We start from the raw sequence: 25,198 nt of genomic DNA on the forward strand, positions 1-25,198 counted from the left end.
ATGTTCATTAAATCATTGTGACTTCTGTGATATTTGCAGCTTCAAAAGAAAAAGGTGAATATGACAGGAGAAAATGTATTCATTAATGGACTTTAAGTGGCTGCAGAAAAAAAATATGATAATATAACAAGATATAGAAAATTAGGTAAGTATGGGTAGTATGTCGACAGTGTCCTTTATGTTCATTTGGTGGCTTAAATTAAAAAAATAAAGATCCTCATTTCCCCCCTTTCCCCCTTTCCTATCTGGACTGGTTCACCTAATGAGTGGTTATGAATGAATATATATATATATATATATATATATAGATATATATATATATTAGATAGAGATAATATATATATATGCATGTTACACAAAATTACAGTTGTGCAGACATTCAGTTAAAGACCTGACAGAAGCATTAGTCCTATTAAAATTTGCATGAAAGTGTATCCATATCAAATGACTTCCTGAGATACATGTGCACATATCCCCATCCATTTTTTTTTTTCTTCCAGCATTTGCAAAATAAAAGAAGAAAGATGTGTACGTGCACACGCTGGGCCACAGCATGGATTGTATTGATCAGCAGATGAGTGAAAAGGTTTCAGTGTTTACTATTGGCTCTCAGGCAGGCATGACATGCCAGTAATCAAAATAAACAAATCACAGCTTCATGCATTGATAGCAAGGTCACCGTAGGCTGTGTTGACACGGTGTGTAGTGCTTTTTGTCACTAACATAAATCATTGTATGTCCGCGTGAATGAAACAAAATCAGCCTCCGTGAGCGCGTGCACCGTGAAGCTGCGAGCTCGCGCTCCCCTCTGTGTAGTGGTACAGCCCGTGAGGAGCGTCGGTCTCCGCACAGCCTCTCTGCCCATTCACCTCACGGCGATTCCTTCAGCTCGTGTTTGCATTAGTGAGGAGGGAGAAAAGGAGTGTTCGTCTTCTGTTTTCTTCTTTTTCTTTTTTCTTTTTTTTGTTGCCGTCTCGACATCCCAGTCCAGTCCTAAATCCCAGTTCTGCCGGAGACATGGAGGGAGTGAGCAGCAACAGGAGCATGTCTTACAGTAGATGGAGTTATGACAGGTAAGCCACAATGACAAGTGTACGTGTGAAACGCTAGTTTACCTCTGTGTTTTCCTGCTAGGCCGGTATTGTAAAGATTGAGGCTACAGCTCGGTGGGAAAACCCCTCCTGCCTAATTAGTTATTATATATTATATTATTAGACAGGTGCAATGGATTTAGAAATGACACATATTATGAGTGTATTAAGTAGGTTAAGCATCATACTCTCTCTGCTGGCAGGTGCGTGTAGTTTGTATTGACTAATGTTCTACCACCTTAAAGAGCCCACCATCATCATCAAAACAATCCCATCTATCTATCTATCTATCTATCTATCTATCTATCTATCTATCTATCTATCTATCTATCTATCTATCTATATATATGACTTAAAGATACTAAAAGTTTTATATGGTGGAGTTGTGACCATGCACAGTCACAGTATAGACTGGACAACATCAGCCCACAGTGGTAAGAACATCTGTATACCGTTGAAGTCCTTCAGTCACAGAGCAGTACTCATTAGCCCTGAAGTTGGCATCCATAGAGGTGACTGTGATCAAGACCTCCTCATATTATGGTACACATTCAAACAGGCATATGGAGTATAAATAAAGAGAGCACAGATGATGTAGATGATGATGATGATGAAACCACCCCAGTCATGGTGCGCCTCAGCTTGACAACATCTGCATTTTTTTTCTGAATACCAATGTTTGGATGAGAAAGCAGAGTTTTGTTTTGTTTTTTTGTTCGAAGCGTGATTCATGACACATTTGCACTTCATAAATATCGTGAATAGTATTAAAAGTCAATTTTGTATGCGTGTGTGATGACATCAACACAATGTTGGACATACGTGTGAATGAGTCAGTCAGTTTGAGTGGTTATGACTAGTGAAAATGGCTCAATCATCATGGACACACTGTAAGGTTGCTGCAAGTAGCACTACACAAACATAAATAGATATACAATACATGAGAATAGACGGGGGCGGGAATTCAGACAAAGTGAAACCAAGAAGAGGGGGTCAGCTGGCCCAGGTATGCCAGACCCTTAATAGGGCACTGGCCCTTTGCATGTATCTTTGGCCCCTTGTGTTCTAAGTATGCTCAAGTACATAGAATCATACTAATAGTATACAGTCTATGTATTTGTGTAGTACACTTGGCACATTTGCTGTAGTACACAGATTCATTGCTGTAACAGCACAATTATTGCAGATATCTCCAGTCTTACTTTCTAGCTGACACACATCAAACCACACAGTTCTTCATTAGCTAATGAATTCCTCCTCAGTCTCACTCAGCCAACAATTTGGGATACAATGGATGGTTGGAGATACTGTTTGCTGTATCAGTGGAGGAGGCTTTACTCTGTAACACTGTATTTGTTGGCTCAGACAGTATAATTGGTATTCTGAATCTGTGCTTGGACATCCCAAGAGACCACTGCCAGAGCCAGTGGTCTCTTAGCCTCCTATATCTCTCACAGTGCTGTGAATTAATGCTTGCTGTGTGCAACCAGTTAACAGATCCACTTCTCAATACTTCTTTCCCATATACAGGTTGTTATAGATGTGAAAATAAGCATCCTTTTTGCTTATGTCCTGCTGCTACAGATTGATGGTCATACTGAAGGAGACAACGTTAAAACCGAGCGATGAAATACTGTAGATTGCAGATGGTCGGTTTGTTTGAGATTTGTTTACATTTGGTTAGCACTGCTAAATCGTGCCAGAAAAGTGTTAAATAAATAAATGAATACATTTAGATCACTAATATGACAGCACAATGTCAAAAAATACATATTTACACATGTTACAGGTGATATATGATGGATTCATTTGTTTGAGTGTACACATAACAAAAATCTGGAGAACAAGATGTAGGCCAGGTATCTGTGCAGCACTACAGTAATCTAGTATAGTATAGCGGTCTAGTATATACTAAAACACACATAAAATACAATGCAGTTGTGACAAGGATAATTTATAGTCATACTAGAAGCTCAATAAACCAGTGGCCACCCGTGTGAGATAGAGAGAGATTTTTTCTTTTCTCGAATCTTTGGCAATCAACGTGTAACATGTTGGAACATGTGATGATTCTTGTCAAAGAGCAGTTAAGTCTCCAGTGCCGTGCACAGACTCTCTACGGGGCAGGGGTGAAAATTAATAAATGAGCCAAACTTAAATTGGAGAGCGAGTACATACATAGTGACATGGAGAGACACACGTTTTTATTTCACCCTTCGATGACTACTCCTCCTCCACATTACAGGCTGTAGACACCTGTAGTCCACCTACACAGGTGTCTTCACATATTTTGCCTGATGAAACCTCATCTAAGAGCTGTGTAGGTGTACAGACTGTGCTTGTCTGTGTCTCCTACTGCTTAGCACAGCTTTATCTTTCTTATTGGTTCATGAACTTGGTGTTATCATATAATTCCAGCACATCTTAAAAATGTCGGGGGCCTTGAAGTTGGATATTACATTAGAGGTGTACTTAGCTGTTAATTAGACGTTAAATGATTTGTGCTGAAATTCAAAAGTGTTTTTCTACTCTTATGACAGCAAGGACAAATTGTGCAAATTAACAATAATAAAGTCAAAGTTATGTGAAGGTCCCTTTTTTCTATTGAATTTGATTTATTATTTGTCACATATATCCTTATCCAGACCCGAATAAATAAGTTGAGTAAAGTCAAATTTGTAGTTTTTAGTCGTGTAGCTAGTAGTTGTGTTTAAGATGTCACACAGTCTGCGAGAGAGCCCCAAAACTGTCCTGAACAGGGCTGACATTCTAACTCAGCATAATGGTAGGAGCGCTGCCTAGCAAAGTGATTCTGATAGCCAAATTTTAGTCGTTTGGCCAACTCATGAAAGCTGCTAAAGAAGTCAGCAAAATGTGTTCTTTCAGCTGATGCCAGAATGAAAAACTTTACCCTTGTTGGTTGTATTAAATGCGACAAAGAAGCACTATGTTTAACTTTGTAAAAAAAAAAAAAATAAATACTGACCATGGGGAAAACGTAACTGTAGGTTACCTTGTAATCAGTTTGAAGTCATGGTTCAGTCTTTTTATACTGAATGATCTGCAGATCATTATGTAACATGAATAAGCCCTTTCAAAGGCTTTAAGACTACAGTTTTGAGTATAGAAATGTCTATATAGAAACGATTTTGCAGCTAGTGTAATTTATTCTGCGGCCTGTTTGTACTTGGACCTACAGTGTGTACAATCACACTGTGTCCTGGCACCCACTCAGTAAACACTGTATCCTGGAGATGGAGGGGCAAGGTGGGCTGACAAGATACAATTCAGAGCCTGCGGAGCTCAGTGTAGAATTCTCGGTAGTTAATCGAAGACAAATTTGAGTTTGAATTGGCTTGTGTACATTGTGTTCTAATTAAACTGCACAGGATAAACAGATATAAAGAGTGAAAGTTATGCATTGCAACTTACTCGTTCATTTCTCATCCTTCATTATGAGGCTGGTCATTATGTGGATTAGTTGTAAGACCCCTGACCTCTAACTGCGGAGATAAGCAACTATCCTTTAATTAAAAACATCTTCACTCAGCTGCAGTTGACGTAAGAGATGTAAATGAAATGAAACTCCAAAAGCCCATCTCTCCCGAGCCCTGTTTCTTTCCTTCCTGTCATGTCTCCACCAAGATGAACAATATGCCGGTTTAAATTGGTTGGAACTTGAATGGAGGAAAAGAAATAGCAAATCTCCTCACTGGTTTTGGTTTCACACAACAGCTCGAGGCTAGTATTGGTGCCAGTCTGACCAGTGATTTATGTGACAGACAGCTAAGAGCAGACGCAGTGGCCTATTTTTCGAGACTGAATTGATTGAAGAGAATATCTTCTTTCAGTATCTATGTCATTCTGCTTTGGCCATCCATGTACAATAAGCTGGCCTTTTCACTCCCAGAAACTGAAACCCTTAAAGGACCTGTGGATAGGATTTAGTGGCATCTAGTGTTGTTGATTGCAACACCCTTGCTTCACCCTCTCCATCCTAGTGGGAAGAATGAACTATGGTCGCTACAAAAATTTGGAAAAAAAAACATAGAAGTCTCAGTCTCAGTTTGTCTATTCTTAACATGGTGGACTGTGGAAGACTCTGTAGATATAAAAGTCTTATTGTAAGGTAACAAAAACATAACAATTCTTATTTTCAGGTGATTTTACACTAATAAAAATACACTTATAGTGTACTTATTATCTTCTGCCAATTTCCGTGACATAGAATTGCCTAAATCTGACACAGATGAAACATGTCTAGTAAGGGCTGGAAAAAACTGTTCTTGAAAAACAAGGATGTAAGACACATTTGAGGGCTGTGGCACTGTAAAGTTAAAAAGAAAACAACTTTCAGTCTCTGCGATTACTCACTTTAAAATGTTGATCATAGGTCACTGGTGTTTTTAACCTGAACATAGGATTTCATTCAGATCTCAGTCGCACAGCCTTGTTAACAGGTATTCTTTACTAGCAGCAACGAAAGTGCTGTGCTATATTTCTTTCACAGGAGAAGCAGAAACGAATCTAAATGAGAAGTGTGAACTGTGAGTTCAGCAGCAACACTATAGATGAATATGCATCTCAGATGATTTAACCTGCTGAGACTCAGCACAATAACCGGGCTGTGACTGATCCCCTCCTTACCAGACATTGGCTGTGACGTCTTGTTTGCTTTGCCAAGAAGGAAACATAGAGAATTTTCAATTATGGTTTAACATTAACAACTGATTTTGATGTGCAGCGAGACATTTTAGTGAATCATAGTTGTTAGGTGCTTTCACGGTCTTGTATTTACACTTTTGCGTGTGAGTTTGGTTTCGGATAAGATCAAATGGGTTGATCTGAGGTGTGCTCATGTCTGTATGTTCAGCTCGTGATGCAGGTGTGAATTTGTCACAGCGAGACTTGTTGACAACTAAAAGTGTATGTATGTATATGCACTCGATTGCCTTGCAGAAACTGTAACCTGCTTGAAAATACATGGTGCTTGAATCCATTGTGTGTCATAAAAGAACCACGTACCTTTAGTTGGTAATTGCACACAAATAAAAGGTTTGAGATCGATTCATCTGTCTCTACCCAAAATCATGGTTATTTTAAATTATATTAAAAAAAATCAATTTAATAGGTTAAAATACAAAAGACAAACGCAAAAAACATCTTACCAGAGGTAGAGTGGAGAGAAACAGAATACATACGGTTATCATAATGCCTGATTGTTTGTAGAGATATTTGAGAGATATTTGACATAAAAAACTGATGGACTGACAGAGCAACAAGCATAGCCATCCTAAGGCGGTGTTATTTTTGTTGCAACATTTGTTTTAAATGTGTTATTTACCAACTAAGGCATATTTTCATTCAGCCAGTGTAGCAAAATACATCATCCACAAATTATTAAGATTCAGATTAAGATTTCTTCTCTACACTTCAAAGATTTCTGAAATCTCACCTTCTCACTCTTCAACTTCCTTCCCATCTTCAGAAATGTATGATGTCAGCATACATTTGATGTCAGTCTTTGCTTTAGTGCTGGAGTGGAAATATTTAGGATTGCAGAATCACAGAGGTAACTGTAGGACAGCATTGTTGATGAGCCCAGAAGAGCAGGCTCGGTGCGGTTATCTATTACTGCACCAGTACACAGTGCAGGAGAGCAGATGAAGAGACGGCTGTGTCCAGAGAGTGTCAGAACGTCCACTCGGTCTGCGAGAGCCTGCCCATAAACCTTAATGATAGATTTGAGAGGATTCAGCTCCCTAGCATGACACATGGATATACTGTACAAAGCACTGCAAACAGAAACTATAGCTTTATATTTAACAGCTTTTTGACAGCGCTTCATTTGACTTGTATTATTGTTATGACATGCTTGTGGAATATTTCAGCTTTGCAAACTCTTAACCTGAACAAAAAAAGCAGTGTCCTACCTTTCATTGTTTCTGGTGTTGTGGCCTGTCATGTCTCATTTGTCAGACCGCCTAACTCTATGCAGCTCAACAACCCCCCTGCTGCACTGCTGTTGTTTTGCAGTCCATAGCTTTGTCACTGTCCACCTGTTTCTGTAGTAACCACAGACAGAAAAAGCAGGATTCAAAATAAAGCCTCCAGGCTTTTATCTATGCTACACTTTTTGTTTTTGCTCTCAGTAGTTAGCAAATGCCCCGAGATGATTTGGAGCTGCAGCACCTGTTGTAAAATGTGAAATATTATAAGTGAAACTTGATGGATTTAAAAATCTCTGACAAGCTAACCAGTTCAACACCTTATACCTCCTGTCTTCCATTAGGGTTAATAGCATAAACCACATGTCAAAAATTCTAACAGGCTGTTAATAGTACCATGGACAGGACCATGTGGCTTAGGTAGAAGTTACCACCTTTTTGGAGACCAGACTTCTCTGCATGTCGGGGAAGTCTGTGTTGAGATCCAGGTTTTTCAGCCCCTTAATCAGGTCAGGCTCTCATAACAGCGACCATGTTGGACACTATTTATAAAACTGTAGGTTGGAGAGGGCTTACATGTCTTGAGTGTCCTAGAGAAGAGTCTATAGATTCCTTCGTGGTTGGGAGGGACACCAGACCATCATCCACATAAAGGTTCCTCTTAAGAAAACACATTGAGACAAGGACATATGATTCAGACTGACAGAATAGATAGAAGACTCCGGGAGCTGATGGCCTCTCATAATTGAGCTAATCCTTGGTAAATATCACAAACTCCTCGAGATCTGCTCCAAAGACAGTAGCTTCAGCTAAAGTGCTTCTTTCTTCTGTATGTCTTCTAATTTAATATTTCAATGCGCGTGAACACACGAATCTAGTTTTGTGGCCTTATCCCTCTGTAGTGGACATCTCATCTGTTGTGGATATAGCAGTTGAGCAGACCTGATATCTAACTCACTGAGGCTGACGTAACCATTGAGTCTCTTATTGACCTTCCCTCGTCAGACTCCCATTTCGTAACTAGACTGACAGATAAATACTTCAAGACGATGTCAAAGAGTGGTGGGTTTATTGTCCACCACTTCTTTGTACTGACAATATGACAATATGGTAAAACTGGAGTGGAGAAAGAAAATGAAAGAAACAATGATACGCATCATTAATATGCATTTCCATCATGTATTATATTCAACATGAAACCTGTGTGACAACTAGATGAAAGCCATTAACGGGACAGGTTACATGGTGGGCAATGAACAATACATGACACATAAAACATGGCCTAACCTAGACATTGACACAAAGTATGAACAATTCAACCCACCATGTACTCTCTCTGAGTGCAAGAAAAAACAAAAAGGCCTCCTCTTGTGTTCAAGGGGAAAGCAATAAGGCCCATATTCTGTAAAACTATAAGAATAAGGACCCTCTAGTGGCTTCAGAATGACTTGAAGGTTAGTACAGGAGTTACTTTTAAACATATTGTCACACATGCATAAACCTGTCACAAAATTTAATGTAAATAATGCAAAATAATCGAAAACTGATTTTTTTAAAGGTCAAGTGTGTATGGTTTAGTGGCAGGGATGTTGTACATTGCATACTGCTCGCTTCACCCTCCCCTTCCCACATGAAAGGCCCACTCTAGAGGCAGTGTTTGGTTTGTCCGTTCTGGGCTACAGTAGAAACATAATGGTTAGACATGGCAAACTCATTTTATAATGTCAATTTGCATTGCCTCTTAGCATGTACACATGGCTGTTCTTGAGATGTTTTTTTGGGAACATCAGTTAGCAACAAAACAAGACAAGACAGTGGACAAATACTGTAGAGGGAAGTTCAGTGAGCACATATGAGGTAAAGAAGGGGAGAGTGTGGGTGCGTCAAGATTTTTCAGGTTGGAGATCTGTAAGGGTGTCATGGCAGGAAGGCAGCCAGCCAACCTGTCAGCCAGCTGACCTTTCTCTGTAGTTTGAAGCTGCATCTCTTCTAATGTTGCAAGTAGGCATGGACAAAGACCAAGGTGGAGAAGCTTCCTCTCTGACATCTCCCTCTGTGTTTTGACTTTCTGTTGCCCTGAGAGAGTGATCAGTGTTGGTGTTGGAGGAAAGCTGGCAGTTTGGGACTTTAGGTGATTTCCAGAGGATGTGCTATTTTTATTGACTGCCAAATGTTGTACACACACAGACATCAACAGGAAACGAGTAATACATCCATTTTAGAAATGGTGAAGCAGTGATAGTGATAATCACTCTCAAAGCCAAAGTCTTTAATGCTGTTTAAACAATTCTGTACTTGTGCATAAATAAATTGCCTTATTTAAAATATTAATTGGGTTTTTAACAAAACCATCATACTGTAGGCCATGTATCTTTTCAGGGATCCATATGTATCAACAGTATAATCTATTATTTACATCTGTTTATCTATTCAAATAAAAATTTAATAAATACACTTGATAACTTCAAGCAGAATAAACCCAATAGGATGCTTGTGGATTTTCCAACAGTTGCTGTTTTGATAAATACCACTGAGTGAAGCTGTAGAGCCTAATACTACAGGATCAGTGCGCTTATAAAGATTTTAAACATGGTGCGTGCTTCTGGCTGTACAGTGCACAGCACAGTTGGGCTAATGCATAGGAATACAAACATTCTACAGTTAGTGCCAAAGAAAAAGGCTGTCTGATGCGGCCAAAGTACTTTTGTTTCTGCTGACCATGTCCCCATCAGTGCATAGCTGTAATTCAAACCGCATTTTAAAATGCTATCCCTTTAACCTCACCATAGGCTTGATGACATTGCGTAAAACCCTTTTTTTATTACATACTATGATTCCTATAAATTATAAAAATTATTATAATTGTGTATCTCTACTTATTCTGTAAATCATTACGTAATCCACATCAGTCATATCATCAGTCTGGGTCCATGAAATGTCTACCTCAGACTCTTTTTTGTCATTCTCCTTCTGTACATTTTATGCCGGTGACAATCAGGACAATGAGCCATACAGCCCATGAAGGAGCTTCATAAATGCTCTCCGGTGACACTTGATGATTATGTTTGCCCTGACAAGTTTGAAAAGATGATCTATCAAGTGATGAGAGATCCAGTTTAGAGGTGTGGAGGTGTTTACAAGGCTTTATGGATTTTTTAGTATTGCTTTTCTAGTGTGAAAAACAATGGGATAGTGCCTTCTTTCAGTGCTGTAGTCCTCAGGACTAGTCTTAGTCTCAAGAACATGTTTTGAATATCTCAATCTTGTCTCAGAATCAACCACATCCTGTCTTGTCTCTGTTAATCTACAAAACATTATCCAAAAGAAAACACAAAGCAGTGTGTCAATCAGCTTAATTTAGCTAGCTAATGTTAACAGTCTCTGTACTAAAACTCTTCAGATATTTCTTCACAAAGAGATTATTAGCTACCTATATGTATGCCATAGACAGTATCAAGCATGGATCTATGACATTTCCCACAGGTTTCTGAAGGGCTATTGTGAAGATCAGAATATGGTGGCTTTGGCTGCCACCATCTTGGCCGTCCTGCCTCTACCAATAATTAAGCAATATTACTCAAGAGGGTGTGTTTGACCTCATTATTGGCAGTGATGTGGTCAGTGCCAAGGTCCGTTAGCGTCACTAAAGTGCCAGTAATAAGTTAAAGCTCACTCTCGAGTGTAATATTACGATTATACAACAATTACCAACTTAAATAAAATATATAATCAAAATATGTTCATGTTTTAGGGCAATTTCCCTCAAAATAAACATTTCTTTGTTCGCCATTTCCATTCTGCTCTCAGTTTCCATGGAGATACATAGGGTCTGACTAATACCTAATCAGTCACAGCAGTAGACTCCTATATGTAATGAACCCAGTTAACTACTCCAGCAAGTAGCCCGAGTCTTAGTAATGACCTAGCAACAGAGATTTCTAGTCCTGTCAAAGCTTATGGAGATTGTGGAGTTTCCGAAACTGAATAAATAGCACGCATATAAACACTAAACTGCTTTGCTAGTTTAGTCTTGTAGTGACTAGGATATCTGCTGAAAAATATAATTTTCCATGGACAGATGTAGCTCCTACGTCCCTGAACTTCACATTTATTTTGAAGCTAGCACCGAAAAAAAAAATTCCACTTCCAATTTAAAAAAACATCTTGTATCCAATGCTGACTGTCTTTCCTGTTATTGTTATCCTCCTGTTATCCTGAGTTAATTTGGTTTGATGACTTCTCAGTGCATTTAAAGGAGGCTGTGTGTCTGTGTCAGTTAAGTTGCAGCAGGTGTGAGGCGCTGCAAACGTTTTTTAATTTAATGCATGAGTACTCTAACGCATTCTTTTATTCATAGGTGATGTAACAGATTACTTTTAATTGATGGTAATGTTATAACCTAATTAACTACTTTCCAACACTGCTCTACACACAATATCCCCACACTTATGTCTCAAAATCCTTTTTTCATTTGTAACAAAGAAAATAATACTGTGAAAACCATGAAGTATATTAAATGTGAGTCCATGGAAATGCACTAACACAGTTATTTTTTTCTGCACTGGCTGAAATAAAATCAGGGTTGTTCTTTCAGTATTGTCAAATGTTATCACTAAAGATAATCTTTTAGTCAGCTTGGCATTTCTGACCAAAACAAATCCCCTATTTTTAGACTTGTAAAGGCAGTTTCATGAGAGGAATAGCATTGCTTCCATTCATAAATCGTAATGACTATACGTACCAGTGGCATGACGGTGTTTGTAGCCTCCTCACTTTGATGCCTTTGCTGTCTTATTAAAGCAGCCGAGGTTGTTGGTTCTCCTTCACATCAAAGTGGTTTTGTGTTGAATTACCCTTTCAGCAGCAGGTGTGCCTTTGGATCAAGAATCTGGAGCAGCATGACAACCCAGCTGTACCCTTGGCCCATATAGACGGCTCCAAGAAAATAAGTGATGGCAAATATTCCAAAGTTGAACCTCTTTGGAGTGGAGTAGTAACTTGAGAAATGCCTTTGCCTTTCCTCTGCATTTACCAAGATGAACATTGCTGACCAAATTGAATTTCAGATTACAAATCTGACGCATGATAGGAGAGCTATCATAGGGTAAGTAAATATTCATTTCCAGCAGTTCTTTCATTCTCTAATAATTTCTTACTCAGACGTTTGGCATAAATTAACTCCCAAGATCTTTGTACCAGGAATGTTCATTCTTTACATTTTCCTAGCTAGTGATATATATATATATATATTATATTTAAAAGCTGAATATTTGGTATACAGGGCCGCCTCCTGCAGTCTGTGCTGAGGCTACAAGTAACAGTCTTCTGTTGTTTCACCTTGATGTGTATCAAATGCACCCAGAAATGGAGTAGTGTCACAGGCATATCTGTAAAGGTGAAAGTCATACATTTATGCAGGTACGAAAACACATCCAAACTCCAGGGGCTCATTGTCTTGATGATAGAGATACAGCTTTCTGTTTTGGGCTTAGCTATATACTGGGCTATGGAAAAATACAAATAACTGTCCAAAGGAACATTAACAGCAAACAGTATGGAAGAAATTTGCCATTGTAGCATCTACTCTGTCTAATCCAAAGAAGAAAATGAATGATGAGGGAATGGCTGTAGGTCTGTCTGATGGCACAGTGATGAAGATACTGAACCTTCAAGAGTGCAAGACGAGTACACCATGCTTTTTTCTTCATGTACCTGCTTCTATGCCTGAGATCTGGCTTACAGTCTATGCTGAGAGACAGAGCGACATTGACAGTAACTAAGGTAGTCAGTAGTGCACATATAAACACCCCTATAGACCACAGTAGAATGACAGAAAACAAAAACATCCCACACTTCAACCCACACAACAGTAATGTGGTAGTATTGCAAATGTACTGTCTCTACTCTACTATGAACTATTACCCACGGGAAAACAATGTTGTAACTGATGTGATTTCAAGCAAAAAGCATTCGCAATGTCTTTGTCACTTTACATGATGCACTGTGGGGTCAGAATCTGAGAATCTTACAGCATACACATTAAAAATACATGATGTATCTCTCTCTCTCTCTCTCTCTGTCTCTCTCGACACGTCTCACGTACAAAGGGGGGGGAGGGAAAGAAGAAAAAAAGAAAGAAATGCAAGGGAAAGGGGGGAGGGAGGAAGAGGGAAGGAAGGGGAAAGCAGGAAGAGAAACTCATCAAAAGAAAGAGGATCGGGATAGAGAGTATACGAAGAAAGAGGAGAAGGTGATAACTACTCTAATACTAAAGAATCTCATAATACTACTATACTATATATACTGCTAGCAAGAGAGAGAGAGACAGAGAGACGTACATGAGCATGCTACGATCGATGAGCAGAAGAGCGAGTAGATAGCTCTCTCTCTCCTTTCTCTCTCTGTCTCTCTCTCTCTACTATATATATATTATATAATATATATATATATATAATATATATATATATATATATATTATATATATATAGAACAGGCGGTCTGGGTTGTTCTGGGCTCTAAGCTGTCTCCATCTTTCAGATGCATCTCCTATCTTTACGCGTGTTTAACCATGTTTCTGGTTTAGGTTTTTAGGTCGGGCAGAACCTAACGTTATCTCTACTGAGCCACTTCGTTTGCTTCCATGGCTGGAGCATGCTGTGTTTGTGCCAACTTTGTTTTATATCCTGCAACCTGGCTGGGGTGTTGACATGGGCAGTGAGCGAGATCACACAGGACAAAACACAAACACCAGGCTGCAAATTTCAAGAGGGAAACTCACCAGTACCATCAGTGCCATCATCAATTGCCGGCCTTAAATAGAGTGATTAAAAGACATCTTTAACCCAAACATGCCGGGAGTGAGACAAGACAGACAAGATAAGTGCAAACAGATTGCACTTCATACGTACTCATACTCCTTGACCATTTAAAACCACAGGCTCACGAAATGGAGCTTCAGTGCACACTGCTTCAATAAATATTTACAATGACGTTCTGCAATTTACACAAACACTTATATGCAAACTATAGTGGTGTCAAACCTTGCGTATGCCAATACACAACACATGTTCTGCAGTGCAGAGGATAGTGAAAACCTTCATTATACACCAGCTAATAATTTGTACAGCACACGTTATAAACAAATAAGTAGATTTTGAAATGTGATCTAAATATGGGCGAATGTGAGGAGAGATCACACTTCAGGATAACACCAAGTTCGACACTGTGGAGTCTCTGTGGACATTTGGCACCAAGAAAGGTGATGAAATTATAGAATAATTATACCAAGACCACTACTCCACATGTTTATTAATTACATGATCTTATTCTTTCTGAAATCTGCTTTTCCCTTCTTGTTCTCAATTATTGTCTATCACTTTATTCTCTGACTGGCAGTCAGCAGAGGAAATTCCTCTTTCAGCATTACCCACAGATTACTGTGGGCTATACATTATACATCTCATTTCAAATGTAAGGGTGCTCTCAGGGCCTGCAGGAGACGTGGATACTTTTCTTCTGTCAAGGCAATCCTTAAAATGTTTTTTTACTGGCTCAGGTAAATGCTGTTAATCTTTTTACTGTGGATTTGACCATTTTTTAAAATTGTGTTTTTACTGAATTCTTAAAAGATTTTCAGAGATTCAAAAATGTTAATTATACTCCCATCTGCTATTCTTTTATTCATCTCCATCCTCTCCTCTATAGCTGTGTCACTGGTAGATGTGTGTGGGATATGCCTCTGGAGCTGGTTGCTATGGTGAAACATCATCATGTAAAACTGAGAAGTGGCATTAAGTTTTTGAGAAATAAGGTTGAGTGTATGTGTAGAGTGCGGAATTATGTATCCCCCATCCATGAGCAGACTGTAAGTGTGAACACATGCGGTATTATCTGCCTCTGCCCTTTCATCACATGGCAGAGGATGATGCTGCTGCCTCGTTAGGACTAAAATGTACTACTCACTTCAATAAGAGAAAAGTAGACACAGAATATTTGCTTGTTTTGGAGGATTTGGGCACAAATGTCATGACAGAGATTCCACTTAAATGAATAAATAATATGCAATAAATAATCACATGAATGAACACAGAGGAAAGAAATATAAACATTAAATTGAAAAGAAATCCAATATATTTTTTAAATAGATCTCAATATTATGAAATGGAATTTCATCCTCCTGCTTTCCAGAAAAAACTGTTACATGCCAGCCTTTTTTATTTTATTCCAGCAGGTTTTTAAATAGTTTGTTTGTTTGTTTTTGCCACTTTTCCATCATAGTGACTCTTAAATTGTCAGTCAAGACAAACAGACAAGACACCGTTAATGTCATTGGCACCTAATCACATAGTCTAAGTCTCTGTCCTGTTTCTCTTGATTGCTTATCATGTCTTAGAATATTTAAAGTTGAAAACTTTCTGTTCATATATGATGAGATTATCAATTCTGAAAACATCTTACTCATATTCTTCAATTATATGATCCAACATATGTTAGTCAACAATAACGTAAATTAATCAACATTCACTCTTGTTTAAAATATACTTATATCGCAATTGTCACTTTTATCAATTTTCCTCTGTAATACTGAGCTGCTGGGATCATACACCATACTGAAATGTTATTAATTGATAATTAGAGGATTACTTGGATCTTTTAAACATGGATAAATCAGCTGCCCTTCTCAAACTCTTGCACAGGTGCTGAGCTGCCACTGGGATGTTGTTAGGAACGGTTTGGTGCCCAACCATCTATCTTAGCTCTGTTATCTGATCATTAATTATACAGTCATTTGTATGCACACACTGTGCCCACTATGTTTCATCAAGACATTTGCCTGCCAAGGCCTCCTGAAGATTGACATGAGATTGAAAGATTGCCTCTCTGTTATGCCCAGCTCGTTCAAGAGCACAACCAAGAAGGGAGGACCAGTTAAATTAACCATGAATATATTAGAGAACAGAATTGAAGTATAATTATGAGGAAACAACAGAGCTAACAGAACACAACCAAACCAAGCAAAACAAAACTACACAGGGGTGCCTGGAGGCACCAGCCATCCAGGAGGGAGAGAGAGCAAGAGAGAGAGAGCGCCATTCTAGAAAGGCCATGCCTTTATAGATGAGGCCACAGGTGAGGTGGATCTCCCTGACAAGGTAGGAGGGGAACAGGCAGGGAGAACCTGGGAAGGAAGGAGCACAGAGAGGCCAGCAAAATACAAAATGCCTGAGGGCCATCACACTATCTTCCTTGTGAGATATAAATACAATGTGTGGATGCCTTGCTTCTTCCCTCCTTGTATTTAAAAGTATAGTAATAGCTATACAATGTCTTAATTAATAATAATTAATATATATTGGCTCAATGAAATGAAGTTTATCCTCACTGAAATATAGCAGAGCCAGCATGCAGAGTGTTTCTCTTTAGCAGTCTGTCCTCTGCTAGCTCTAGATCCTGAACATTTAATGAGCTTCTCGCTGTATAAGTTGTTAACCAAAGTCCAAAAATACAGAACAGACTGTTCTGTAATGACTCAGTAAATGAAAGTCACAGCCACTGGCATGAAGCCAAAAGCATGTAAGCCTAGCAATATTCCATTATATTACTACGATATTTTTCTTGCTCTTTAGTCTATCAAACGTGTTTTCTATGACCATGAGATCAACATCAGCTTTACATCAGAATTGTGCATGTTTGTGCTGTAAATGGCAAATAGAGGGGACGAGCAAATAATTGTAAAGGAGACAAACAAAGATATGTGATGCCCATTAGGATGGATTTTATACCTCACACAAGAAATCACCATTAGGGTGCTCTTAAAGAAGGAATTATCGGTTCTCACTGATTTTCATTTTCCACAGTAAATTATGTTATCATTACATCACATTTTCACTATAAACTTATAGACGTCTTTGAAAAAGCAAGTGAATTATGATTCTCAACATTAACAGCATCAACATGAATGGGAATAGCAGGCAGTGTTCAGCAAATAATTGTCCATACAAGCTGTTGCTGTAAGATGTGCATTTGCAGTAGCTGTGTATCCCCCTCCTTCACAGAGTGTGTGAAGCTGTGATTGTATGGTCTATGTGAAGCTGGAAAAGCAACGGTTGTGCTATTGCACAGCACCCCCACGTGTCTGTAAGTCATCACTACACGTTTCTGTCTCTGTTCAATGAGTCCCCCTGTTGGGCAAGAAAAATAAACACTGCCACTTACTGCAGAACCACAGTGATGTTACCGGACACTGCAGGCACAGCCAGATGTTACTTAATCTAAGATATGGCAACTGGCAAGGTGGTAATGTGTTTGTGTCTGTGCATGTGCATGTGTGTCTTTTCTTAAAGCAGATATTGTGGTTAAATAGCCTAGCAGTGAGCTTTTAAATGATAATTAGTCTCCGCTGTTGCCATGGTCACGGGAGTGAACCAGCAGAGGAGCGTGTGTCAGAGGAGGCAGCGTGACCGCCGCCTCCTCGCAAAGATGCTGAGTTAGGATGCAAGGGTTGCACGCATTCACTCCACAGCGCTCCCTCCATCTCTCTGCTTGTGTCCGTGGAATTAAAAAACATTCATTAATGCTGCTCCATCGTCCATGAAATGACCTGAGAATCAGAATGACATGGTCAGCTTTATTTTTCAGGGAAAGGTGCAGTATTGAACACTTGAACATAACTTTAAAGTGAGCAAGCCGTTTAACTGCTGATGTGCCGTCTTAAAGTGTCATTTAAGGCTGCAGTTATTCTTTAAATAATTTTTTTTTTAAACGGTAAAGCTCACACGGAAGATTAGAAAGGCGCTATATAAGTACAGTCCATTTACCATTTACCATTTCACACTATCCTAAATTTATCTCCAGTAATTTGATCATCTTGATTTAAAGTATGTAATACTTGGGATGTTTCCACACTCGGGATGATGGCTGTGATTTTGTGGCAATGCAAAGATTCGTTTAAGAGCTGTAGTTAAAACATACTGAAGCAAAATGTCTTAGACATAGTGAGTCACATGTCTATAATCCTCTAAAGATAGACACAGGACTCACACACTGTACAGCACCTGACAAGATGACACTTTCATTTAACATCTCTGCCTCTCTGCTATCTTTCTGGCAGCAGGGTGTGAGCTTCAGCGTGTGCGTGCCAGACTGTGCGGGTTGTTAGATCTCATCCTCTGTCTGAACCAAAGAGGGGTCAGTGACCTGTGAAAAGACAAATTATGCTTTTGATTCTTTTTCTTGTCATAGTCTGTTAATGCCCACATTATGTAATGAACATGCAATGCATCAAAAAGGACAGACAGTTTTGCAACATGCTAAAAATGTATACATAATTATAAACTACCTGCACGTACTGTAATCCAAAGTAGTTATATGCAATCATCAAACATCCTTGACATGCTGTAAAAAAAAGGCTTATATCCCAAATATTATTCGAAACAATGAAGATGTGGTGATTTCAAAGATTTTGAAGCAAACTCCTACATTTCATAGTTCACAGCTGAGCAAAGTTTAATTTGAGGATAACTCAACAACCACATCCAGTCCAGTTTTAACAGCCGAGAACAATTAAAACAAATAAATAAATCATGGATTGCATCCTAAACAGCTGTTGATAAATGTTAGCACATCTGTATAATAGGGAGGGAAAATGTGGCCGATGACTCATCAGTCCATAATGGGTTTTGTGCCTCTTATTATACTAAGCTGTGCATCTTTGGCTGTTGCCCCTGGATACAAGTGGTTTCTAAAGTGGAAACCCTGCCATAAACACCAATTTAACAAAGCTCAAGACATATAGCCTTTGTTCAGGTAGTCTGGTTTCGTTCTGGTTTAAGCTTCAGTTTGTTACCACTGTTTTTGACATTTGCAGTCACAGATCTATATATATTGCTTGTTTCATGAAAATAAATATGTTTTTTTTTTTATTTCATTAGAATGGATCACATTGTATTTACACACACACACACACACACACACACACACACACACACACAGATAACGCTGTGGAATGGAGGATGCAGAGGAACTTTAGTGTATTGAAGCAGTCCATCTGGTTGCCTCACTGGGACACTGGGACACTGTTTCATCCAATGTGACATTTTCTAATCCAAATCATGTTTTATGCATGCCCTCTGTTGGGCCACTGTGAGATGAGATACAGGGATTTTTGTTGGTACAAGGACTGTGTATGTGTGTTTGAAGCATAGCTTCACACTCTGCTATAGTCCTGACTTGAAGGCAGACCTGGTCTGATGCGATGCTAAGACAAAGGAAGTGGTCCCTGAAAACATGACTGAATTATGAATTAAAAATGCCATTACCAGCAAAGACCACGTCGCAGACATTAGAGGGAATCAATAGAGGGCACACATTAGATTCAATCAATAGTGAACACAAGCCAATATGCTCATTCACTTTTCATTCTTTTCATACATAAGCTCATGCACAGTCTCTGCTGACTCTCTGTCTCTGAGGCTGTGAGATTTACTTTTCACTCACACTCACAAACACACACAGTCTCTGTTTCTCTCGCTCTCTCATTCTAAGATTTACAACTCCCCTTAAAATAAAGATGCCACTGTGTATGCCTCACAGCGACCTCCAAAGGCTGCCCCTTTGGTTTTAACCACCTACGATTGCTCTCAGATAGATAGGTATCTTTGAGTATTTGTTGAGTATTTCAGACGTCTCTATCTATCAATGTTAATATCATCAACTGGATTGTGTCTGGAACGTTACACCACTGCTGATTCATAGCAAGCCTCAGTGGGCTGCTTTTGGCTTTTAATCATATAGGCCATATGTGTTGTCAGATTTTTCTGTACTGTATTTTACATGGTTAATTCAGTGCAATGTGGTTTCATCGTAAAATTATGAAGCAACGCTTTAGCCTGGCACTCCAGACTGAATTGGAGAATCAAATGTTATCTGATTCTGACTGAGATTTGAGAGGCTTTGACATTTTTACACGTTTGTAGTCTCTCCTTCACGCTAGGAAGGACTGAAGTTGAGAGGAGGGGTTGCAATCAGTAACATCGCCACTAGATGCCACTAAATCCTACACACCAGCCCTTTAGCCACATTTGAGCTTCAGAAATCTTCTGTTTCTGCCCCACATCATGTTGCACCATCTCATATCAGTTGTCGCCCATTCATTCCTCTGTTATGCATAATTAAACAGGTGAGTAATATTAAATACCATCTGCTTCCTAATCCTGATGCAGACAGGGCTTTTTTAGCTTACACCAACTTATTGCTGACAGAATCCCTCAGCTTTCCTCCAGTCTCTCCGAAGTGCAGCACGCTCCTGTGTGGGATATGATGTAAAGTCGTGCGTGACTCACTCCCTTTGTCCTAATTACCTCCTTCGAAATCCCGCATTTCAAGGCTGATTATGTCATAAGAGTATAATGAGGCAGTCCCATTTCAAGGTTTCTCCAACTGCAGCTGATCACATTTGTATTTTATCACAAAATATGATAACTACCACATCACACTAACTGGACAAAGAGAAAGTAATGTAAATAAATGTAAATAAGAAAGTTGTTGGTCACTATAAAGTGGTAGAAGTCCTTGCCATGCTGTGAACAGTGAAATATACATGCCATTACCTGGTGAATTGTTTTTTGTTCAGAATGTTTACTATAAACTCAGATACCATTGAACTTTATCATCATCTTATTTTCTGTTAAAGTTCTGCAACTTCATATCTGCAAACTTGTGAATTGTGAGGAGAACTGCCCGAGCAGCATTAGTTTTGATATCTGCGAGGCTGATATCTAAGCCTACAACTTCACAGGCCTATTCCTTCCGAGGCCGAGCCACCGGTGAATTGGGATGCACGGCAGCACACAGTTGCTGCAAATCCAGAAAATCAGAAGTGGAAGAATCACTGAAGTGGGGGAACATAAGCTGTACAAAGATTAAACCCTTCTTACATGGTACCTACTGTAAAAACACATGTAACATCAGAAAACCATGGACATGCAAGTTTGTTTTTGCACATTTGTTAGGAATGGCCTCTCTGCTCACTTTGGTTGATTTGTGCGTTGCAAAGACATATTCACCCAGACTCATACAGGGTTACATTAGATGTCAGTCATCAGCAGGCTCATGTCCTGCATGGCTGACCATGGCTGCGATATTAATAAGGGTATGTGCTCTGCAGCTGTGTTTGAGCCAGTCCGACTAAGACAGGCGGACACAATCCAGAGATCCATTTTCACATCAGTGTGTGCCTCCTGTGCCAGGACCATTATTATAACTACTGATACTGCTGGCCTCCTGTTACCAACAATAAAATGCCTCTGGGAAAACAAATTCTGGACTGGTAAAAAAATCGAATTTGTCAGGAGGATCTTATCATTTGTGGTTTAATGCTGTAATGGCTATTATGCCAGAGGGGGGGGAAGGGAGAAATGGAGCACTTTGTTTACTAAGTGTAGTAGGAAGAAGAATATACATTTGTCTTCATGAAATTATATAAAAGTCAGTCTCCATCCCACTTCTTACTCTCCTATGACCAAAGCCAAACTTCAAAGTCGTCCCTACAGCATCAAATATTAAGCAGGGTGCTGTGCTTACACCTGTTCTTCAGTGGAGTGGCTTGTTCCATTTACTTCCACTTTCATCACTGCAGCTGATTTGTAGGAGACACACCATTAACCACAGGGGCTCTTTGGCAGTCAGTTACAGATATTGACAGTCATCTACATTCAACTCTACCAATTCTCTGCAACCTCCGTTTGTTACACAAGATGTCTGCCTAATTACTGTGTCGTCCTGCTTCTCAAATATGCAGATAATTGCACCTAGGAGGATTGATGATGCCGGTTGTTTTTCTGCAGCAAATGTTCATGCTTTGGTTTCTCATCACAATAACTGCATCATAGGATAAATTACAAAATCCACAAACCACATGGGTCTCCTGGGCTGTGACACAAAAAAAAACTACACTATCTCTCTTTTAGTTTTTTTACATTTTAGACCAAAATTTTTCTTGTGTAGTGGAATTACGATTATGTAACTTGCAGATGAAACTTCAGCAGAGCCTTACTGCCCACTTCAATAAAATACAACATACTTCTCGAAAAATACATACAGTGACGGCTTTGACATTTCTTTTTGGAGAGCAGAATAATAAACTTATTTATTGATCATGTTACCAGTATAAAACCCAGATTTTCCAAAGAAACGAACATGCAAGTGATATATTGTTAACCTTCTTAGAAAATGTGATCAACTCAACTCCCCACTTTTCCATGTTGTTTAAGCGTCACTGGTGGTCTGTGACATGGTGGGAGGGATTGATCTGTTTGGGGTGTGGTGATTTCTTTGACTGTTGTCGGTCTGTCGACACTTTCTTTCAGTTTGAATCAAAATGAAACACCTCTGTGACTTGACATTTTTGAAAGGTCATAGAATTGCAATCAGTGTTTCATTATGTTTTCAGTAAAGCAGCAGTTGAAGCCATCAGATTCACAGAATAATATCATATTTCTCTGGGGAAAAGTTTTGTGACTGTATGATCTTTATTTTCATTTCAGGCTATTTGCCAAGCTCTGTAAACAGAATATGTCTTCAGTATTTGTGGATAGCAATTTAGACATTTTTGACTGATTTAATATTTAGACTATTAGACTTCTATTACCACTTTTTATACCTTACAAGAAATATAAAATAAGATATAAAGTGAGAAATATTGAAAATGTTTTTGTAACGAGTGCAGCACTGCTTTAAAAAGATATTAAATCATTAATTGTTATTTATCATGCCAGCAATTATCTATTATAAATGTTATCTTTGGCTTGGTTATTTTAACTCATTAATCTTTCATTTAAAACACATTTTTCCAGACTTTATGAAACAGAAATGTCCTCTGTTGGCTTTCACTGCTGTTCCATTTTCTTCCTGGTTTACTTTGGCACGCTACCACTGATCTCCATCAGTGATGCTTCATTTTTCAACATGCCATAAATAATTGAGGGACGATGCTTGAAGGAACTCAACAGTGACTCTGCTGTTGACTTTTCTTTACTTAAATAACATTTTACACAGTGCTGATTATAGCATCCGTTTACCATGTAGCACAGTGTGTCCAATCTGATAAGCACATGATATGAGTTTTGACCTTCAGCACATTACAAACGCCTCAGCGATAAAACATTGAGTGTGTGCATGTGTGTGAGTGTGCGCGTTTGTGTGTCTCAGACTCCTTTTGTGCATTTAGTGTCCTAAATCTATGCAACACATGGATGATGAAATGCAGCACAATCAAGTTCGCCTGTAGCTGATGAAAATTCTTTCATCTGTACCCAAAAGCAGATAGATTTTCTTCCTCAAATCATTTTCAGGATTGCTGCAGACGATTTCACTCCAAAATAATCAGCACAGGCAAGGATCACACACTTAAAACTAGAGCTGCTGATAGAGTCGACATGAATCGACTCCTTGTTAAGCAGTTTTGTTACAAGGAAGCCGTTTGGTTTAACTGTCTATAGATGAGCTCCTGAATAACCCTGGGAACACAGTGAGTGATGTGTGTTTGTGTGGTGACAGTGAGGGGCGGCAGACGGAGGGCGGAAGCAGATGTGTGTGAGAGAGGTTCAGAGCTGTGGCACTATCACAGGGTGCCTTTGTTTGGCTGTAGAGAGTGTTGAATTAAAGGCTGTTAACACTAGTCTGCACAGTCATATGCTAATGCCTCTTACTCTGAGAGAATAAATAAATTATGGTCCAGAAAACACATCTGAGTCCCTGCTTTACATGCCTCATGCAACACAGGCAAGAAAGACACAGAAAGAGAGAGAGAGAGAGGGGTGGCACTGCAGAAACAGCACAGAAGGAACATCAAAGAGGGAAAACAAAGGGGAATCTCTATAACCTTCTCTGCTTAAGGCTTTGCACTCAGTGCTGCTGTAGGTGATGCTGCACAAGAGATAACGAGAGATAAATTGGGCAGAGAGGCACCGAGCGAGATTTGGACAGAGAGGAAGGAGAGGGGGGGAAGAGAGAGAGAGGTGGAAAGGGGGAGGGAGGGATTTAAAGGGCAAGAAACGGAGGGAGATTTAGATAGAGCCTACAGAGTGAGAGCGAGGGAAGAGAGCCAGCATAGAGCAGGAGCAGAGGCGGTGGATGGGGAGAAGAGAAGAGGAGAGGCATTGACTGGAAGCGTCCACATGGGAGAGAAGAAAACGGCTATTTCATGTGCTCACTGTGCATGACTGAGGAGTGCGGCTGTCTTGTCTGGATTGTTAGTCATCTGATGCTCCACAGCTAGAGGACACACGAAGAGAAACACACAAGGCAGGCTGGGGGACGTAGAGCTGTGTGCAGAGGATGAACAGGCGATGTGGGCTCTCTGGCTGTGATCGCTGCTGTCCTCAGACCCCGTAGCCACTTGTGCACTGGTGCTGTTGCAGGCCGTTAGCCTTGCAGTTAGGCAGCAGCAGCAGTCAGAGTGATTGATACAGAATGAGCTCCAAGCACTCCTCCGACTGGATCCCCTACAGGTACTGTACCATATTCCCAGGGCACAGGTTTCATCTCCTGAAGTAGCATGTGCGTGTTTGTGAATCTGAGCGGGTGTTAAGTCATGTGAGTGTAGAGGTATTGAATATGCACAATGAAAGCAAACACTGTGAATGGAAAGTGTTTTTTTATTTTTTTTTGTGGAGGCATAATATTTTTGTTTTGTTAATGTGAGCATGCTGAGTGGAAATGTGTTGCTGGTATTATATTTCAGATCGAGGCTCCTTTTTAAAGGTGAACCACAGAAAAGAATTTCAGATGCCTAAAAGTATTTGTTGTCTCAATTTTGGTTCACATGCAGAAAAATATTATCTTTCCTTACACTGTTCCATTGCTCATGGGTACATTCAGAAACTGTGCTGTTTTATTAGATTCAAGAGTAGTAGTTTCAATAAGGATGTAGGTCATATAATCACTTTAAACATCACAGTGAAAGTTCCTGATTAGTGTGTTCTGTGCATAAAAATGATATTATTTGTATGTTTTTAAGTGTTTGTAAATTACAAAAATATGACCTTATAGTAGGGAAACCTATATCTACATTATCCAAGTCCATTACTATTGCTGGTTCTTTCCTCTGATTGAATACCCATTGCCATGGTTCCCTGCTTGCTTTGATACCATTGGTTCATG

At 39.3% G+C, this 25,198-nt stretch overlaps 1 protein-coding gene across 3 annotated transcripts in view; it reads left to right on the forward strand.

Moving 5' to 3' along the window:
- Positions 1–800: 800 nt before the first annotated feature.
- The window catches only part of tub (TUB bipartite transcription factor), a 43,687-nt gene continuing 19,289 nt past the window's right edge, over positions 801–25,198 (forward strand). The window contains exon 1 of one of the 3 annotated variants that reach the window (XM_019272563.2): positions 801–1,073. In XM_019272563.2, the coding sequence (XP_019128108.2) occupies positions 1,018–1,073 (56 nt within the window). In that variant the 5' untranslated portion in view covers positions 801–1,017. Of the gene's footprint in view, positions 1,074–24,064; positions 24,547–25,198 lie in introns of those variants that run through there. The other 2 variants (XM_019272565.2, XM_019272566.2) reach the window with 2 other exon arrangements.

This window comes from Larimichthys crocea, chromosome VIII, assembly GCF_000972845.2.
Source record: "Larimichthys crocea isolate SSNF chromosome VIII, L_crocea_2.0, whole genome shotgun sequence".
In the NCBI taxonomy this organism is placed as follows: Eukaryota; Metazoa; Chordata; class Actinopteri; family Sciaenidae; genus Larimichthys; species Larimichthys crocea.